The sequence below is a fragment of the Equus caballus genome, chromosome 20 (assembly GCF_041296265.1).
Source record: "Equus caballus isolate H_3958 breed thoroughbred chromosome 20, TB-T2T, whole genome shotgun sequence".
Taxonomy (NCBI): domain Eukaryota; kingdom Metazoa; phylum Chordata; class Mammalia; order Perissodactyla; family Equidae; genus Equus; species Equus caballus.
This window is the reverse complement of record NC_091703.1, coordinates 31,999,084-32,015,764: the sequence shown is the minus strand read 5'-3', so window position 1 is coordinate 32,015,764 and position 16,681 is coordinate 31,999,084. Positions and strand designations below refer to the sequence as shown.

At 42.0% G+C, this 16,681-nt stretch overlaps 2 protein-coding genes across 5 annotated transcripts in view; one reads left to right on the top strand and one right to left on the bottom strand.

Moving 5' to 3' along the window:
* Nucleotides 1-4,605, bottom strand: part of LOC100056099 (HLA class I histocompatibility antigen, A alpha chain) — a 46,078-nt gene extending 41,473 nt beyond the window's left edge. Inside the window, exon 1 of the mRNA XM_070245070.1 lies at nt 4,225-4,605. The gene's annotated coding sequence lies outside the window, so the exon portion shown is untranslated. The remainder of the gene's footprint in view (nt 1-4,224) is intronic.
* LOC100056182 (saoe class I histocompatibility antigen, A alpha chain) lies at nt 1,206-12,589 on the top strand. Of its 4 annotated transcripts, XM_070245074.1 has the most exons (9): nt 1,241-1,383; nt 2,431-2,531; nt 7,776-8,072; nt 9,991-10,266; nt 10,911-11,180; nt 11,304-11,424; nt 11,860-11,892; nt 12,043-12,090; nt 12,257-12,589. In XM_070245074.1, the coding sequence occupies exons 3-8, from the start codon at nt 7,856-7,858 to the stop codon at nt 12,047-12,049; spliced, it is 924 nt and encodes a 307-aa protein (XP_070101175.1). In that variant the 5' UTR covers nt 1,241-1,383; nt 2,431-2,531; nt 7,776-7,855; the 3' UTR covers nt 12,050-12,090; nt 12,257-12,589. The 4 variants fall into 4 exon arrangements, with proteins under 4 accessions (XP_070101174.1, XP_070101175.1, XP_070101176.1 ...); XM_070245073.1 differs by lacking the exon at nt 2,431-2,531 and having other exon boundaries at nt 1,206-1,383; XM_070245072.1 differs by lacking the exons at nt 1,241-1,383; nt 2,431-2,531 and adding an exon at nt 7,028-7,272.
* The last annotated feature ends 4,092 nt before the right edge of the window (nt 12,590-16,681 follow it).

Genomic DNA, 16,681 nt, shown 5'->3' with positions numbered 1-16,681 from the left:
TTAACAGGGCTCTGAGATGTAAGACTTAGCAGACAAAGACCACAAGGCAGCTATTATAAATATGCTCAAAGAACTAAAGAAAACCATGTTTAAAGAATTAAAGAAATGATGACAACAATGACTCAATACATAGAGATTACCAATAAAGAGATAGAAATTATAAAAAGGAAAAAGACCAAGTGGATATTCTGGAGTTGGAAATTAGAAAGAGTTGAAATAAAAAGCTCATTAGGGGTACGATACCAAAGACACAGTCCATGAAAGTAATAATTGACAAACTGAAATTCATTGAAGTTAAAAACTGCTCTGTGAAAGATAATATCAAGATAATTAGAAGACGACCCACAGACTGGGACAAAACATTTGCGAAAGACATCTGATAAAGCTATCCAAAATATACAAAGAACACTTAAAACTCAACAATAAGGAAACAAACAACCCAAACAAAAAATGGACCAAAGACCTTAACTGAAACTTCACCAAAGAAGACACACAGGTAGCAAACAACCATATGGAAAGATATTCTACAATATATCATCAGGAAAGTGCAAATTATAACAGCGAGTTACCATTACACAGCTACTAGAATGGCCAGAATCCAGAAGAGAAGCCGTGAATAAGTTGTGTGGTAAGATACCTTTGCGTTAAGCTGCCAAGTTTGTGATAGTATTGTTACAGAGCAAAAGAAAACAAAGATCAATATACAAGAATCAATTGTATTTCTGTACACCAGCAAGGAGCAATCCAAAATAAACTTACAAACACAGTTCCATTAACAATAGCATCAAAAAGAATACAATATTTAGGAATAAATTTAACAAATAAGAGTATAACATACTCTGAAATGATAAAATGTTGCTGAAAGAAATTAAAGGAGATCTAAATAAATGGAGAGATATATCACATCCATGGAGCAGAAGATAATGTTGTTGAGATGCCAATATTCTCCAAATTGAGCTACAGATTCAATGCAATCCCTATAAAAGCACAGCTAATTTCTTTGCAGAAATTGGTAAGCTGATGCTAAAATTCATATGGAAACATTAAGAGAGCCCGAGTAGCCAAAATAATCATGAACTGAAGAACCAAGTCAGGAGGCTCATACTTCCTGATTTCAAAACTTGCAACGCTACGATTATCAAAACTGTGCTCTGACAGGGACTAGTGGTTGTTAAACCCTCAACCTCAACTGGTTGCTTTATGCTGAAGACCAGCCCACAGGAAGGAAAGTTCCTCCCATTCTCCTGGCTTCAACTGCAAGTTGCAAGTTGTGTTGTACTGGGTCCCCCTGAATGGCCTTACACCTGATAATAAGAATTGCAGTGATGAGTGCTCTTCTCCTCCTCCTGCTGTTCCAGGGAGCCCCCGAGGCCGCCCTTGCCAGTGAGTGTGGCCCTTCGGGTGGGGTGGGGCGGAGGTGTGATGATCTAGGGGCAGCAGAGTCAGGGAGATGAGAGAGACAGAAGGTGGGAGAAGTGCTGGCTTCTGGTCCCTGCTGCCCTCCTACCTTAATCTTTGTCACCTGGGAAACCTCATTTTTACTTTCTGGGCCTCAATTTTCTAATAGTGTGGGGAAAATGCTCTTTTTCTCCCCCAGAGTATCTATAGATGAGGTAGAATAATATGTGTGAGGTCACATGGCACCTGGTAATACTCTTGTACTTATTAATGTCTTTCCTTAAAAAACAGTTTGGACAATGAAATTTTTATTTTGCTGAAGGACGTTTGCCTTGGTGGTCAGACAGGTTTTCCCCCTTCCCCGCCAACAACATGCACACACACTAAATAGCAGACACTAAGTAGCAGACACAGAAGTAGGAGCCAGATATCTGGATATTAAGCCCAGGTTTCTTTCTGTGAAAATCTCACTCTTTCTAAATGACCTTTTCTCTATATACGTGAGTTTGGGCAGGTAAAACCCTTAGAATAGCATCTGACATGTAGCGAGAATTCAATAATTGCAAGCCTTCTAAATGATCCAAGATCAGAGGTTAAGATGAAGTCTGGTCTTCTCACAGGTTGTTCCTTTAAGCTGGAAATCTTCACATAGTCGCCCTCTAGCACTAATTTGCCTGCTCATTCTAAACATCCCAGCTCAAGTTTTTCTCTTCAAGAAGCTCCCCTGCCACCCCAAACCGCCTCAGCCTCTGTCTGAACAGGGACCACTCCCTCAGCCCCTGTGACTTTCTTCAGAGCACTGACCACTTGCTTGTCTGTCTCTCAGCAAGCACCCCGGCAAGACTTTGAGAGTCTTGAGGCAAGAAGGGACCATTTTCCAGGCCGGAGTCTTGCATAAACTAGGTCCTCCATAAATGAAAATATGGTTACTCCTCAAAGGAGGAGTTCTGCATCTGTGATCATGAGTCTCTAGAGAGGGTTCTGCTTGGTTTACCTTCCCTTCCACTTTTTTCCTCTCTGGTTTCTCCACAGAGCAGGACAAAACGAGCCAGCATGGCTGACTCCTGTCAGAGAGTGCTTTCAACCACCCAGATGAGAGCAAAAGAGAAGCCAGGAAGACACAGAAAGGAGATGTGTGTCTTTGGTTTCTTTTTCTTTCTCTTGGCTCTACTTCCTCCCCCCAAGCTGCACTATCCTCCCTGATCCCCAACAACCTACTGTGGGGGTCTCCTTGAACCCCAAAACTGAGGAGATGAGCTTTTCCCCCGCATCCCTGGCTTTGCAGACATGCCCCAGGGAAAATTCTCAGGTCCACACCCAGCAGAGGGACTGCCCATCCTTACACTGGGGCCCCTATTTTAAGGATGCTGTAGCCCCATTTTAAGGATCTTCCATTGTGAAAGGCTGCCTGAGAGAAGGAGGGGCAACAGCTTTTCACACTGGGACTACTGTCTAACTGTTTGTTGGCCCTAGCTTTGCTCCAGGTCACTTAACAACTGAGGGGTGAATATTTCTTCCCCTGCAGCTAGTCATCACGAAGTAAACAGCAAAAGAGTTCCATCCAGCAGGAAGCCACTGAGGAAGGATGTGTGTGTCGATGTGTGTGTTAGTGTGTGCGGGATCTGGGTTTTTCTTAGGCCTCCTGAGGCAACCAGATCAGACACACATAAGTGATCAAACTCCATAATAATTAAATGTATGCATTTAATTAAACTTACTTTTGTAGAAAAAATTTAAATAATCAATTAGGAACAGTTAATGTGAAAATGTTGGGTTGGGCATTTTCCCTGGTCTATATCCATGTGTGTCTGTCTGTCTATCTATCTATCTATCTCAAGATGCTTTCAGTGACTTTCCATGCTCACCACCCTTGGAAGTCAATTTACTGTCCAGACCCTGCCGCCCCTCTCCCCCCACCACTGAAACCAGCTCTAACCGCCCTCACTTCCCCCAGATGTAGGCAGGGTAACTGCCCCTGGCAGGTTCCTCACTCTGGGTTTTGGTGTTAATGAGCCTGCAAAATTTCTCCTTTTAATTGGACGCAATTTTCCCCCCAGGTTTATTATGATATAATTGGCATATAACATTATATTAGTTTGAGTTGTACAACATAATGATTTGACGTATGTATATATTTTCAAACGATTACCAATGTTACCGATTAATTGGAGATTGCAAATGAAGGGCAATACATTCCATAAAACTTGGAATTGGAGGGGAAAAAAATTACCCCAAATCAGAACATCAAAATAGAACTTTATTGGGGTTGGCCCCGTGGCGAAATGGTTAACTTTGTGCACTCCGCTTTGGAGCCCGGGTTTCGCTGGTTCGGATCCTGGGCACAGACATGGCACCGCTCATTAGGCCACACGGAGGCGGTGCCCCACATGCCACAACTAGAAGCACCCACAACTAAAATATACAACTATGTACTGGGGGGATTTGGGGAGAGGAAGCAGAAAAAAAAAAAAAAAAGACTGGCAACAGTTGTTAGCTCAGGTGCCTGTCTTAAAAAAAGAAAAAAGAACGTTATTTTTATCTATTTCTTGCCATTTCCGCCCCCCCAAACTTGTAATGCTTTGCTGTTTTTAACATGACTGCCAGTTCAGTTTCAATTATACGTTTACTACTTTCTCCCCACTTAGCATACACATGGCTATGTTTTCCAAGTTGCTAATCACTCTTTGAGCTGCTCCGTAGTTTTTCAGGTAATGCTTAACGTTATTTGCATTCGGATAAGGAAGAAATTGAGAGACCGGCCCAGGGGCATGAGCCCAATGCGGGGTGGGTCTGTCTGGACCAGTCCTGGGCTGCTGGCTGACTTACCGTGCTGCCGGCCACATGGGATACCGGGAATTTTCTGTTCACCTGTGACTTTTCATGTTTGGAAACCAGCTCCAACAGGACTTCTCTGTGGACAGCAGTTATGGAGTGCTTATCCGGCCAGATCTTCCTCTGATTTCCTGCTCCGACCTTTCCTGCTCAGCCTCAGCAGTTTCTATTCTTCTGAGGATCCTCCCACAGCTTCTGTAATGAGTGGGAGTGAGACAGTCTCCCGTGGTGTACGCCTTGAGTCAGTTGTGCCCAGGGAGTATTAAGGCCAATGCTAACAGCTGGGGTGATGCTGTGGACTCTTGCCCTCTTGCCCTGGTTCCTGAGCTTCCTGCAGGTGACAGGAACCCTTGAGTGGGGAACTAGAGTGTGTATGTGTGTGGGGGGTGGGTTGGTGCTGGGAAGAGTTGCAGGGGAAACCCAGGCGGAGAGAGAAAGACTCCAAACTGAAGCTTCAGGGCATCTGGAAGCTCAGGGGTGACTTTCTAAAATCTTGATGCAGGCGGGCACTGGCTCAGCATTGGGCAGACCCTGGCAAAGTAGGGCGTGTGGTGTAAACAAGAAGGCTGGGTGGAGTGGTGGTTAAGTTCATGTTCTCTGATTTGGCGGTCCAGTGTTCCCCGGCTCTGATCCTGGGTGCTGACCTAGCACCGCTGTCAAACCACACTGAGGCAGCATCCCACATAGAAGAACCAGAAGGACCTACAGCTAGGATATACAGCTAGGCACTGGGGCTTTGGGGAGAGAAAAAAAAGAGGAAGATTGGCAACAGATTAGCTCAGGGCCAAAAAGCATAAAAAAAGCATAAAAAAATCCAAAAGGAAGCTGGCTGATCTCTGAGCCAGGCCGGCAGCTGTGAATTCAGTACCCTTGCTGTGCTCAAAATAGATGTTCTGCTCTTTAAAAGCCAGTTAGAAAACAGAAGCTTGTTGAATATTCAGAAGGCTAAGCCACAGCCAGAAGCAGGAGTTTGGGCCCGATGGTGTCCAACGTAAAATCATCCTTCCTTAGAGTTTAAAGTGAATGTTTCTTTATTTCCTTATAACATATATAGATGTTCTACTGTACCAATACATTATGCAACTTAAAAAATATGTACAAAACCAGAAATTCAAAAACATGGAATAAAATAATTTAAGCAAGTATTTTTTGTTTATTAGAAATACAAAGAATATTTTTGCCCTTACAAAATCGTTAATTACAATATTTTCAATTGAGAGCAATGTAACCGATTAAGCTTAATCATCTCTGAAAATTATGTTCTAACAATTTGTGCTACAGCCATTTGAGCATCTAGTTCTAAGGCGAGTTCATTTTGGTCCTTGGTTAATGATGGTTAGAGCTGAAAGAGAGAACACATGCACACACATTTTACATTCAAATGGAAGAAGTGAGTTATTGATGTACTCATTAAAATATGACTCGTCCAGGAAAATCCCATCACTAAATTATGTGAAGCTTCCCCCTGCATCCCTCCACCTACTATATTTCTATTTTCCCTTATGCAAACTAGTGAGAAACCATTGTCCCCAGCTTTGGGGCTCCCAGCGTGGTCGGGCAGCAGCTGTTGTGGCACTTCGGAATCTAGAGGTGCACCAGGTGGAGGCCAGGGTCATAACTTAATTGCTGAGTGAAATGTTTTCTCACCAGCAGGGAACAGCTTGATAGAAAATGAAACAAATTCATGATCATCATATCTGGCAGCTCGAGTGGTTTGTGGAGTTTACCTCAAGAAGTGGGGAATGAATTACACTACCTCATCTGGTTGATAAAAGAATTAAAATAAAACAAGGAAACAAAAGCATAGACCTCAGAGCAACACATTGATAATTTTAGGAAACGGATTTTTTTCTGTGCAAACCTGACTGGTGTGGTGAAGGTGGTTAATGGGACTACAGTGCGAACGTTTCAACATGTCCACTCTCTGGGTGCCAGGAAGGACTTCTTGACTTGACTCAGCAGAGGCTTCTCCTTGGAGTCCAGAGCTGGCTGTGGTCAGAGTCAGTTCACAGGGAGAGGGACTTGTTCATCAAAGGAGGAGTCCATGCCAAGGGGCAGAAGTGGAGAGGTTCTTCTTAAAAAAGAAAAACAATACTGTTAAAAGCACATAAATAATATTAATAAGTAATTTATGAAAGAATAAATTCAATTGGCCAATAAACATGAACTTGTGTTCACCCTCTCCAATTGTAACAGAAATAAATTAAAACTATATGTACATATTTCAACCTTTCCTGTTGTGCGTGTAAACGGATGACCTTTTTGTGGAGCAACTTCGTAATATTTGATACTCAAAATATTCGTAACCTTTGATTCAGCTTTTCCACTTATATTAGGAATTCATAGAAACACTCCCTTTAGTGTGCAAGGAAAATAAGTACTACTTACCACCACTGAAAATATAGATGGCTACATTTTTTCCAGTTGCTAATGACCCTTTTAAGTGCTGTGTGGTTTTTCACATATAGAGTGACCTTATTTGCATTTGGGTAAGAAATAAATTGAGAGATCCGCCCAGGATCGCGAGCCCAGTAAGGGGGAGGGTCTGTCTGGACCACCCCGGGGCTGCTGGCTCACTTGAAGTGGTGTTGGCTATGTGGGATAGAGGGCATTTGCTGTTCACTGGTTACTTTTCATCTTCTCTGGAAACTAGCTCCAATGGATTTCTCTGGAGAGCATTTATGCAGTGCTTATCTCTGGCCAGATCTTCCTGTGATTTTCCTTTCCCACTCGCAGAGGAAGTGACTGCCTCAGAAAACAGAGGGTGTGGAAGGGTTGGAATTTCTTTTCTCTGAGGCCAGTGGGCGTTCTACAGTGACACCAAAGATGAAGGGGATATTGACGGGAGAGCGAGAGAGTAGTTGGGAGTTGAGATGCTACAGCATCATAGTTGGGTACCTGGAGGAGGGTCCTATTTCCAGGCAACTCATACTTCAGTCCAAGCTATGAGAATATTTCTAAAACTCCTCCACTTCTCTGGATCCCTCCACTTCTTCAAATCCTATTCAAGGACAATTTTTCATGGAAACTTCTCTTATAAAGGTGTTGTACTAACATTTCTTTTTTGTTTCTCTGAATTCTCTCAGTGCATACTTGGTGTGGTATTAGAATTAGTTTATGAAAGGGGTTGTTGTGTAATCGTTTTCCCATTTTTTTATGTTGTGTGTCCTGTCTCTCCTATTACACACATACACAGACACACACACACTCACACACATGGACATACACACTCGTTCCCCACACAATGGGAAGTGGGTCCTCACTCATAAATACTGGAGCTGCAGGGGCTGGCCCCATGGCTGAGTGGTTGGGTTCGCGTGCTCCGCTGTGGCACAGGTTTCGCAGGTTCGGATCCTGGGCGCGGACATGGCACGGCTCATCAGGCCATGCTGAGGCGGCATCCCACATGCCACAACTAGAAGGACCCACAACTAAGAATATACAACTATCTACCGGGGGGCTTTGGAGAGAAAAAGGAAAAAAATAAAATCTTAAAAAAAAATACTGGAGCTGCTCTGATCCACAGTCTCTGGTTCCTACCTCAGGATCACACTCTCTGCAGTATTTCTACTCGGCTGTGTCTGAGCCAGGTCCAGGAGTCCCTGCATTTACTGCCTTTGGCTTCATGGATGGCCAACCCTTCATCCGCTATGACAGTGAGGAGATGAAGGCAAAGTCTTGCGTTCAGTGGTTGATGGAGGAGCCAAGTTACTTTGATGACGAGACCAATATCTTCACAAGTCGGATGAAGATTTTCCAGTTAAATTTGAGGAATGTGCAGCGATACTACAATCAAACTGTGGAGCATCGTCTAAACAAAGAGCACCCACAGAAGCAAGCAGGTGGGTGCCTGTGAGACAGCAGGGGGAAGCAGTGCTCACCACCTCACCCTAATCCCCAGGGGCGGGAGACCCTCTTGACAGCTGTTCCCACAGGGTCAGGTGGGGCAGGTGAGTTTGCACAAGCTATCACTTGAAAGTGAGGCCCACTCTAGTGATAAGGGGGCAGGGTCTGTTTGACATGAACGAATTACTTAATTCAACAGTCTCACTGGGTCATGGATACATGCTTTGCACATATCTTTCCAACATAGTAAGTGGGGAACCAGAAAAGTATAACCTGGTATTTGTCCTCTAAGCGCTTACAATTAATGCATGGAGGAACCCACACCTCTGGGAACAGCTTATTGACCCTTGATGCATACCAAGTGATTTCAGAGATCAGAACCTCCTTAAATGTCAAGTGAGAAACAGAGAAAATAGTTTACCAAAGTTCATAGGTGAGACCCTCCAGTAGATAGGGAGAGTTTCATGAATGAGGTAGAACTTTGTATAGAACCTGATGGATATGTATTACTTGGGTCAATGAGGAAAATAAAAGATGTTTCCAGTAGGAAATTAGGGTGCAGTGTGGGGTGAGATTTGACACAGTGGGTTCAGGGGATAAATAGTAGTTTGATAATTTTTAGTAAATGTCTCCCATCTGCTTGGCACTATTGAAACAAGTTTGTGAAAGGTCTTGAATGCCAAATCAAGGCATAAATCAGTGAGGGTTATAAAACTGAATAGTGATGCTGCTCAGCTTTTATCAGTTGGTCTTTTTAGGAACATGAATTCAACAAAGGTTTTCTAGATCAACATGTTACAGGTGTCACCATAGTCCCCACCTTCAAAGGACTCACAGCGTAAGAAGAGAGAAATGATACACAATAAAGTTTGGTAGAGTATGTAAGTGTTGGACTAGAAGCTTGACATGCTAGACTATGGGAGCCCAGAGGAGGATGTGGTTAATCCAGGCTAGGGTTATCTCAGTGTTATTTGTATCTGATTCTGAAATTTATGCAAGAAATTTTTCAGCAAAAGTGTGTTCCTTCTTAATATTAAGTTATTTGCATTCTCTAGTACCTCAATGTAGTAGTTTGTTCCAGGTTACATGCCAAAATACCACCTACTGCATGACTTAGCAACAGAAATTTATTTTCTGACGGTTCTAGAGGCTGGAAAGTCCAAGATCAAGGTCTGGCAGGGTTTGCTTTTTGGTGAGGGCTCCCTCCCAATCTTGCCAATGGCTACTTTCTTGCTTTCTTTGGTGTGTTCACACGGAGAGAGTGAGAGATCTCCATCTCTTCTTTCTTAAAAGGGCACCAATCCTATTGGATTAGGAGCCCCCGTCATAACTTCATTTAACCTTAGTTACCTCCTAAAATCTCCAAATATGTCATATTGAGGGTCAGGGCTTTGACATATGAATTTTGGGGGGACATAATTCAGTCCATAACACTCAAGGAGAACTATACTGAGCACATTGTGGCCTCTTATGTTAATGCTGTGCGTACTGTAATTCTGTTTTCTGGAACTTGCACTTAGAATCTGAGAGTGTTAGCACAGAAGGAGACCTGTGGGGTCATAGTCTAACTTTACATTTACACAATGCAAACATAGAACTGTGGAGGTTGAATGACTTGTCCAAATGACACAGTCATGGCAAAGTCCAAGTCTGTAACTCCTCATCCAATGCTTTTTCAATATATTCTGGGACCAAGCATAGACCACTCCCTGCTGCAGAGCTGACAGCAAGTAAAGGAAGATTAGACTCAGAGGACCAAACTAGCTTGTCTAGAACATGAACACCATCTAAGAAGAATGTCACCAAGAGATAAGGTGGAGTGAAGTGGGGTGGCGGAGCAGGGACCATTGAAGGGGAGGCCTTGGGGGCACACTTTGCCCTTAATGACATAGCTTGGTCTTGGGTGGTGGGCAGGCCCCCACGTCCTCCAGTTCACCTATGGCTGTGAGCTCCGGGAGGACAGCAGCGCCACCTGGCACTGGCAGTATGGCTACAATGGTGACGACTACCTGAGGTTGGATATGGACCCTCTGCAATACACGGCAGTCTCACTCATTGCCCAGTACACCAAGCAGAAATGGGAGGCCAGTGGGAACTTCATTGAGAGAGACAAGATCTATTTGGAGAAGGAGTGCATCCTGTGGCTGCGGAGATACTTGGAGTTTGGAGGGGAGAGCTTGAACCGCACTGGTAATGACTTCCCACAGCCCACCCACTCAGCTCTTCCTCCATCCCCAGCTTGAGCCAGTTCTCTCTCCAGATTGTGGGTTGGGGTCTTTCCAAGAGCTGATCCAGCATAGGGGTACAGGTTATCTAGTGTGGGATGGGAGGGGCCCATGTGTTGAAGATGGCTCCCTCACAAGCATGAGCTGTGGATTTTGGAAGCCTCCTGTATTCAGTCTTCTGGGCAGTGTCACCTGACCCACTCATTCTTCTTAGGCTCACTCTGTGGTAAAACTACTCTCAGGAGAGCACAGGGTTAGTTCCTAGGTTCTTGGAGATTTTTCTCACTTCTGGTCTGTTCCCACTAGAGATACAGCAGCTGTGAGTGCCTAGGAACATTTGTCTTTAAACATTGAGTAATAGGCTTGATAAGAGGGTGGAGAATCTTTGAAGAGGCTCTTACCCTGGAGAGGAACATTGGACTGAGTTCCCTCCCCCTTTTCTTGGACCTTGCTTAGCTTAGTGCTGGTTCTCTCTAGCCTCTGATTGAAGACACTCCTTGCCTTGCCCTGGTTGGCAGCCAAGCCATCAGGAGTTATGGCATCTTGGTCTTTGGAGTAGATGTTACTCAACAAGCCCTTGCCTGAGCCTCTCTTCTTTGTCTACCACAGAACCTCCCAGAACACACGTGATGCACCACCCCATCTCTCACCGTGAGGTGACCCTGAGGTGCTGGGCCCTGGGCTTCTACCCTGCAGAGATCACTCTGACCTGGCAGCATGATGGAGAGATCCAGGACACAGAGTTTGTGGACACTAGGCCTGCAGGGGACGGGACCTTCCAGAAGTGGGCAGCTGTGGTGGTGCCTTCTGGAGAGGAGCAGAGATACACGTGCTATGTGCAGCACGAGGGGCTGCCTGAGCCCGTCATCCTGAGATGGGGTAAGGAGGGAGCCATGGGCTCAGAGCCTCTTCTCAGAGAAATCAGGACCCCTTCTGGAGACCTACAGCAGGGTCAGGGCTAAGGTCTGGGGTCAGAGTCCTCACCTTGCTTTCCTTTCCCAGAGTCCCCTCCTCAGGCCACCATTCCCATTGCGGGAATCTTTGTTGTCCTGGTTTTCCTTGGAGTTGTGGTCTGTGGAGCTGCAGTGGTTAGATCTGTGAACTGGAGAAAGGAAACGCTCAGGTAAGGAAGGGGTGGGGTCTGAGGCTTTTTGTCCCACTGGGGGCTTTCAAGCCCATGTAGAAGTTTGCCCTGCCTAGTTAATGGCAAGTACCACCGACACACACGTGCTTGCCAGACTGGGGTCATTTGCTAACACTTACTCTTTAGTAAAACACATGTGAAAATGAAGACAAATTTATCAACTTGATGAATCTGGTGATGGGGACCTGATTCTCAGCAGCTGAAGGTCAGTGAAGGTCACTCCTAGGGACAGATTTCTAGGTGGGTAGTTGGTGCAGTCCTCCCACATATCCTCTCTTCATGTTTCCTGATCCTGCCATGGGTCTTCAGTCACCGTTCTGGAGACTTCCCTGTGGTCCAGGCCTAGGGGATTCCTTTAGGATCTGATGACCCAGTCTTCTCCTTGGCCTCTTACGGGACATTTTCTTCCCACAGGCGGAGAATAAGGATGCTACGCTTAGGCTACATGTAAGTTTGGGTGGGAGAAGGTGATCCCTGAGACCCTTGGGATGTTGTACTTAGGAGCCCATGGGGGAAGTTCATCCACCCCATAATTCCCCCTTTAGCCATATCTCCTCCTGTGGGCTCTGACCAGTTCCTGTTTTTGCTCTACCCCAGGCAGTGACAGTGGCCAGGGCTCTGATGTGCCTCTCAAGGATCCTAAAGGTGAGACCCTGGAGGGCCTGACATGGGAAGGGGGTTGGAGCAGAGGTAACATGACTGGGTTAGGGGGATTATTTGGGTGATACATTTTGAGCACAGGGTGAACTGTTCAGAATGCACCATCTACAGTGACTGATCCGAATTTTTTCGTTGTTATTTTCTTCCACAGTGTGAGGCAGTGACCTTTTGGGGGACTGAGTGATACAAGATTGTTCATGCCTTGCCTCTCATTGTGACTTGAAAACCCTAACTTCTCTTTATGCAACTAGGATCTGAATGCATCTGAGTTCCTCTCATCACAATGTGAGGAGGTGGGGAAACTGGATCACATGGGGAGACTATGGCCGCCTGTGTGCACTGACCTGTGTTTTCTTCCCTTATTGACTTCCACCCTAAGAGTCTGTACCTTCTTCCCATGTTAGGGGAATTCCGTACTTAGTCTTTTTTTTCAAGAGTTATTGAGATATAATTGACATATAACATTGTGTAATTTTAAATTGTACGATGTGTTTGTCATTTTCTTTATTCAGTTCCTCCCTACTACTAAAGCAGTGCTTAGAGGGAAATTTATAGCTGTAAATACTCCACTGAAAAAGAAACATCTCAAATCAATTACCTAACATTCCACCTTATGTCACTGGAAAAAGAGGAGCAAATTAAACCAAAAGCAAGCAGAGGACAGAAAAATTAAAAATTAGAGGGGAAATTAATGAAATAGAGAAAAATATATAAAAAATGACTAAATCGAATTTGGTCCTTTGAAAGATCAACAAAACTGACAAATCTTCAACTAGACTCACTAAAAAAAGGAAAAATACATAGAAAACTCAAATTATTAGTACCAGCAATAAAAGAGGAGACATTATAACTGATCATATAGAAATAAAGAGAATTATAAAAGAATATTATAAACAATTATATGTCAAGAAATAAAATAACTTAGATAAAATAAACAAATTCATAGACAGATACAAACTACTAAAGCTAATTCAAGAAGAAATAGACAACCTGAATGTACCTTTAACAAGTTAAAAGATTGAATCGGTTACCAAAAACTACCCACATAAAAAAAGCCCAGGCTCAAATGGCTTCACTGGTGAATTCTACCCAATATTTACAGAAAAACTAGTAACCTTTCTTTACAAACTCTTCCAAAAAGAGAAAAGAAAGGGACATTACCCAACTCATTCTGTGAGGGCCGTATTATTCAGATACCAAATTCAGACACAGATAGCACAAAAAAAGAAAATTACAGACAAATATCTCTTATGAATGTAGACACAAAAGTCCTCAACAAAATATGGCAAATCAAAGCCAGCGACATATAAAAAGCATTACACACTGTGACTAGTGGAATTTATTCCAGGGATGCAAGGTTGATTTATCATTCAAAAAAATCAATTAATGTAATACCCTAAGTTAATATAATTAAAAACAAAACCCATATGCTTATATAAATAGATGGAGAAAAAGCATTTGAGAAAATATGACACCCTTGCATAACAAAAGCACTCAACAAACTTGTAATAGAAGAGAATTTCCTCAATATGATTAAGGGTATTTATGCAAACAGTACAGCTAACATTATACTTAATAGTGAAAGACTGGTTGCTTTCCTCCTAAATCAGCAGTGGGACAAAGATGTCCACTCTCACCACTTCTTTCAACATTGTGCTAGAGGTTCTAGCCAGAGCCATTGTGAAAGAAAAAGAGATAAAACTATGTAGACTAGAAAGGAAGAAGTAAAACTATCTCTATTCACAGATGACATAACCTTGTACATAAGAAATCCTAAGAAATCCACTAAAAAGTGGCAAGAAAAAATAAACAAGCTAAGAAAGGTTGCAGGATACAAGGTCAATATACAAAAATCAATTCTATTTCTATACATCAAACAAAAAATAATCCAAGAATGAAATTAAGAAAACAATTTTGTTTACAATAGCATCTAAAAGAAAACATTAGGAATGCATTTAATAAAAGAAGTGCAAAACTTATACTCTGAAAACTACAAAACATTGGTGAAAGAATATCTGCATAAATGGAAAAATGTTCATGGATCAGAAGACTTAATATTGTTAAGATGGCAGTACTCCCCAAATTGATCTAAAAGTTTAACACACTCCCTATCACATACCTAACTGACTTCTAGGAGTTGACAGTCTGATTCTAAATTCAGATGGAAATTCAAGGGACCTACAATAGCCAATCTCATAAAAAAAGAACAAAGTATGAGGATTCACAATTTCCAATTTCAAAAATTTCTACAAACCATCAGTAACCAAGACAGTGTGGTACTGGCATATAAATAGACACAAAGATTGATGGAATAGAAGTAACATTTCATAAATAAAACCATGTGTCTATGATTAACTGACTTTCAACAAAAGTGCCAAGATCATTCAATGGTGGAAAGAATAGCTTTTTAAACAAATGGTGCTGGGACAACTGGATAGCCATGTGTTAAATAATGAAGTTGGACACTTACTTTACACCATAAACAAACATTAAAATAAAATGGACCAAAGATCTAAACATAAGAGCTAAAACTGTAAAACTCTTAGAATAAAACATAGGGGAAAATCTTCATGACATTGGGTTTGGAATGATTTCTTTGATATGACACCAAAGGCAGAGGCAACAAAAGAAAAAATAGGCTAATGGGAGTTCATCAAAATTAAAACTTCTGTGTATCAAAGGCCTGTATCAACAGAGTAAAAAGGCAACCACAGAATGAAGGAAAATATTTGCCAATCACATATCTCATAAGGGATTAATACCCAGAATATAGAAAGAACTCCAACAACTTAACAAAAAGACAAACAATTCTATTTTAAAATGGGGAAAAGAATTAAATGGATATTTCTCCAAATAAGATATACAAATGACCAATAGTACCTGAAAAGATGCTCACCATCATTAATCATTAGGGAAAGGAATTTCAAAACCACAATGAGACACCACTTCACACCCATTAGGATGTGATTAGGACATATACATGTATGCCTGGTGGTTTCTAGGGTCTGAAGAAGGGGTGAATTGGGAACTAGTGTTCATTGGGAATATAGTTTCAGTATAGGATGATGAAAAAGTTCTGTTAAGGTGGCTCTATATCCAAATTTATCTTCAAATTCAATGCAATCTCTTAAAAAATCCCAGCTGGTGTCTTTGCAGAAACTGATGAGTTGAACTTAAAAGTTATATGAAGATTCAAAAGACTAGATAAAACATTCTTGAAAAAGGAGAACCAAGTTTGAGGACTCACACTCCCAGTTTCAAAATTTACTACAAAACTACAGCAATCAAGACAGTGTGATACTGACATAAGGGTAGACATAGATCAATGGAATAGAATTGAGAGGTCAGAAATCAAGCCTCACATTTATGGTTAATTGAATTCAGCAAGAGTGCTGAGACAACTCAATGAGGAAAGGCTAACCTGCTGACATAATTGTGTATCCACATGCAAAAGAATGAAGGTGGACCATGATCTCGCTACCTGAAATAATATGCAAAAATTATTTCAAGGTGGATCAAAGACCTCAATGTAAATGCCAAAGCTATAAAATTCTTTATAGGCAGAAAATATATGCATAAATCTTCATGATCTTGCACTAAATAGTTGTTTCTCAAATGACACTCAAACACAAGTAATGAAAGAATATTGTTAAATTGGACTTCATAAATTTAAAAACTTTTGTGTTTCAGAGGCTACCATTAAAAATGTAAAAAATACAGCCCCCAGACTGGGAGAATATATTTGCAAACCTTATATTTAAAGAACTAGTATCTAGAATATAAAAAGAACTGTTACAACTCTATAATAACAAAAAATAGCCTAATTAAAAAATGAGCAAACATTTTAATAGACATTTATCCATGGAAGATACATGAATGGCCAACAAGCTCCTGAAAAGATGCTTCACATTATTATTCATTAGGGAAATGCAAATCAAACTACAATGAAATACCACTTCGTACTCCCTAGGATGACTAGAGCAAAAAAAGATACTAATAAGTGCTAGTGAGGATGTGGAGAAATTGGAACCCTTGTACTCTGTGGTGGTAATGTAAGATGGGTCTGCCACTTCATAAAACAATCTGGCTATTCCTAAAAGTTTGAACATAGTGTGAACTATACGACCGAGCAATTCCATTCCTAGGTACACACCCAAGAGAAGTGAAAACATATGTCCACATAAGAACTTGTATATGACATGCATAGCAGCATTATTCATTGCAGCCAAAAAGTAGTAAAAACTTCTATGTCTATCAATTGATGAAAACATAAATAAAATGTGGTGTATACATGCAATGGAATATTATTTGGTGACAAAAAGGAATGAAGTACTGATGCATGCTACAACACAGATAAGGTTGTAACACATTATGCTGTGTGAAAGAAATCAAGGTTCCAGTCCAAGATGGTGACATAGGAGGCTCCCAAACTCACCTCTTCCCATGGACACACTGAATCTACTGCTACACATGGAATTTAATTCCCTCTGAAAGAAATCCAGAAACTAGTTAAGTGACTCCTACACATAAGGCAAACCAAAAATACCCACATAAAAAAGGGTAGGAAAGGCGAAGT

What these genes read in the sequence shown, in the direction of transcription:
- LOC100056182 (XM_070245072.1), top strand. Translation starts at nt 7,104, where the DNA reads ATGCTACAGCATCATAGTTGGGTACCTGGAGGAGGGTCCTATTTCCAG. An exon ending in GCACCCACAGAAGCAAGCAG is followed by an intron (nt 8,073 to 9,990) that starts GTGGGTGCCTGT and finishes GGTGGTGGGCAG; the next exon opens with GCCCCCACGTCCTCCAGTTC. An exon ending in TGGAGAAAGGAAACGCTCAG is followed by an intron (nt 11,425 to 11,859) that starts GTAAGGAAGGGG and finishes TTCTTCCCACAG; the next exon opens with GCGGAGAATAAGGATGCTAC.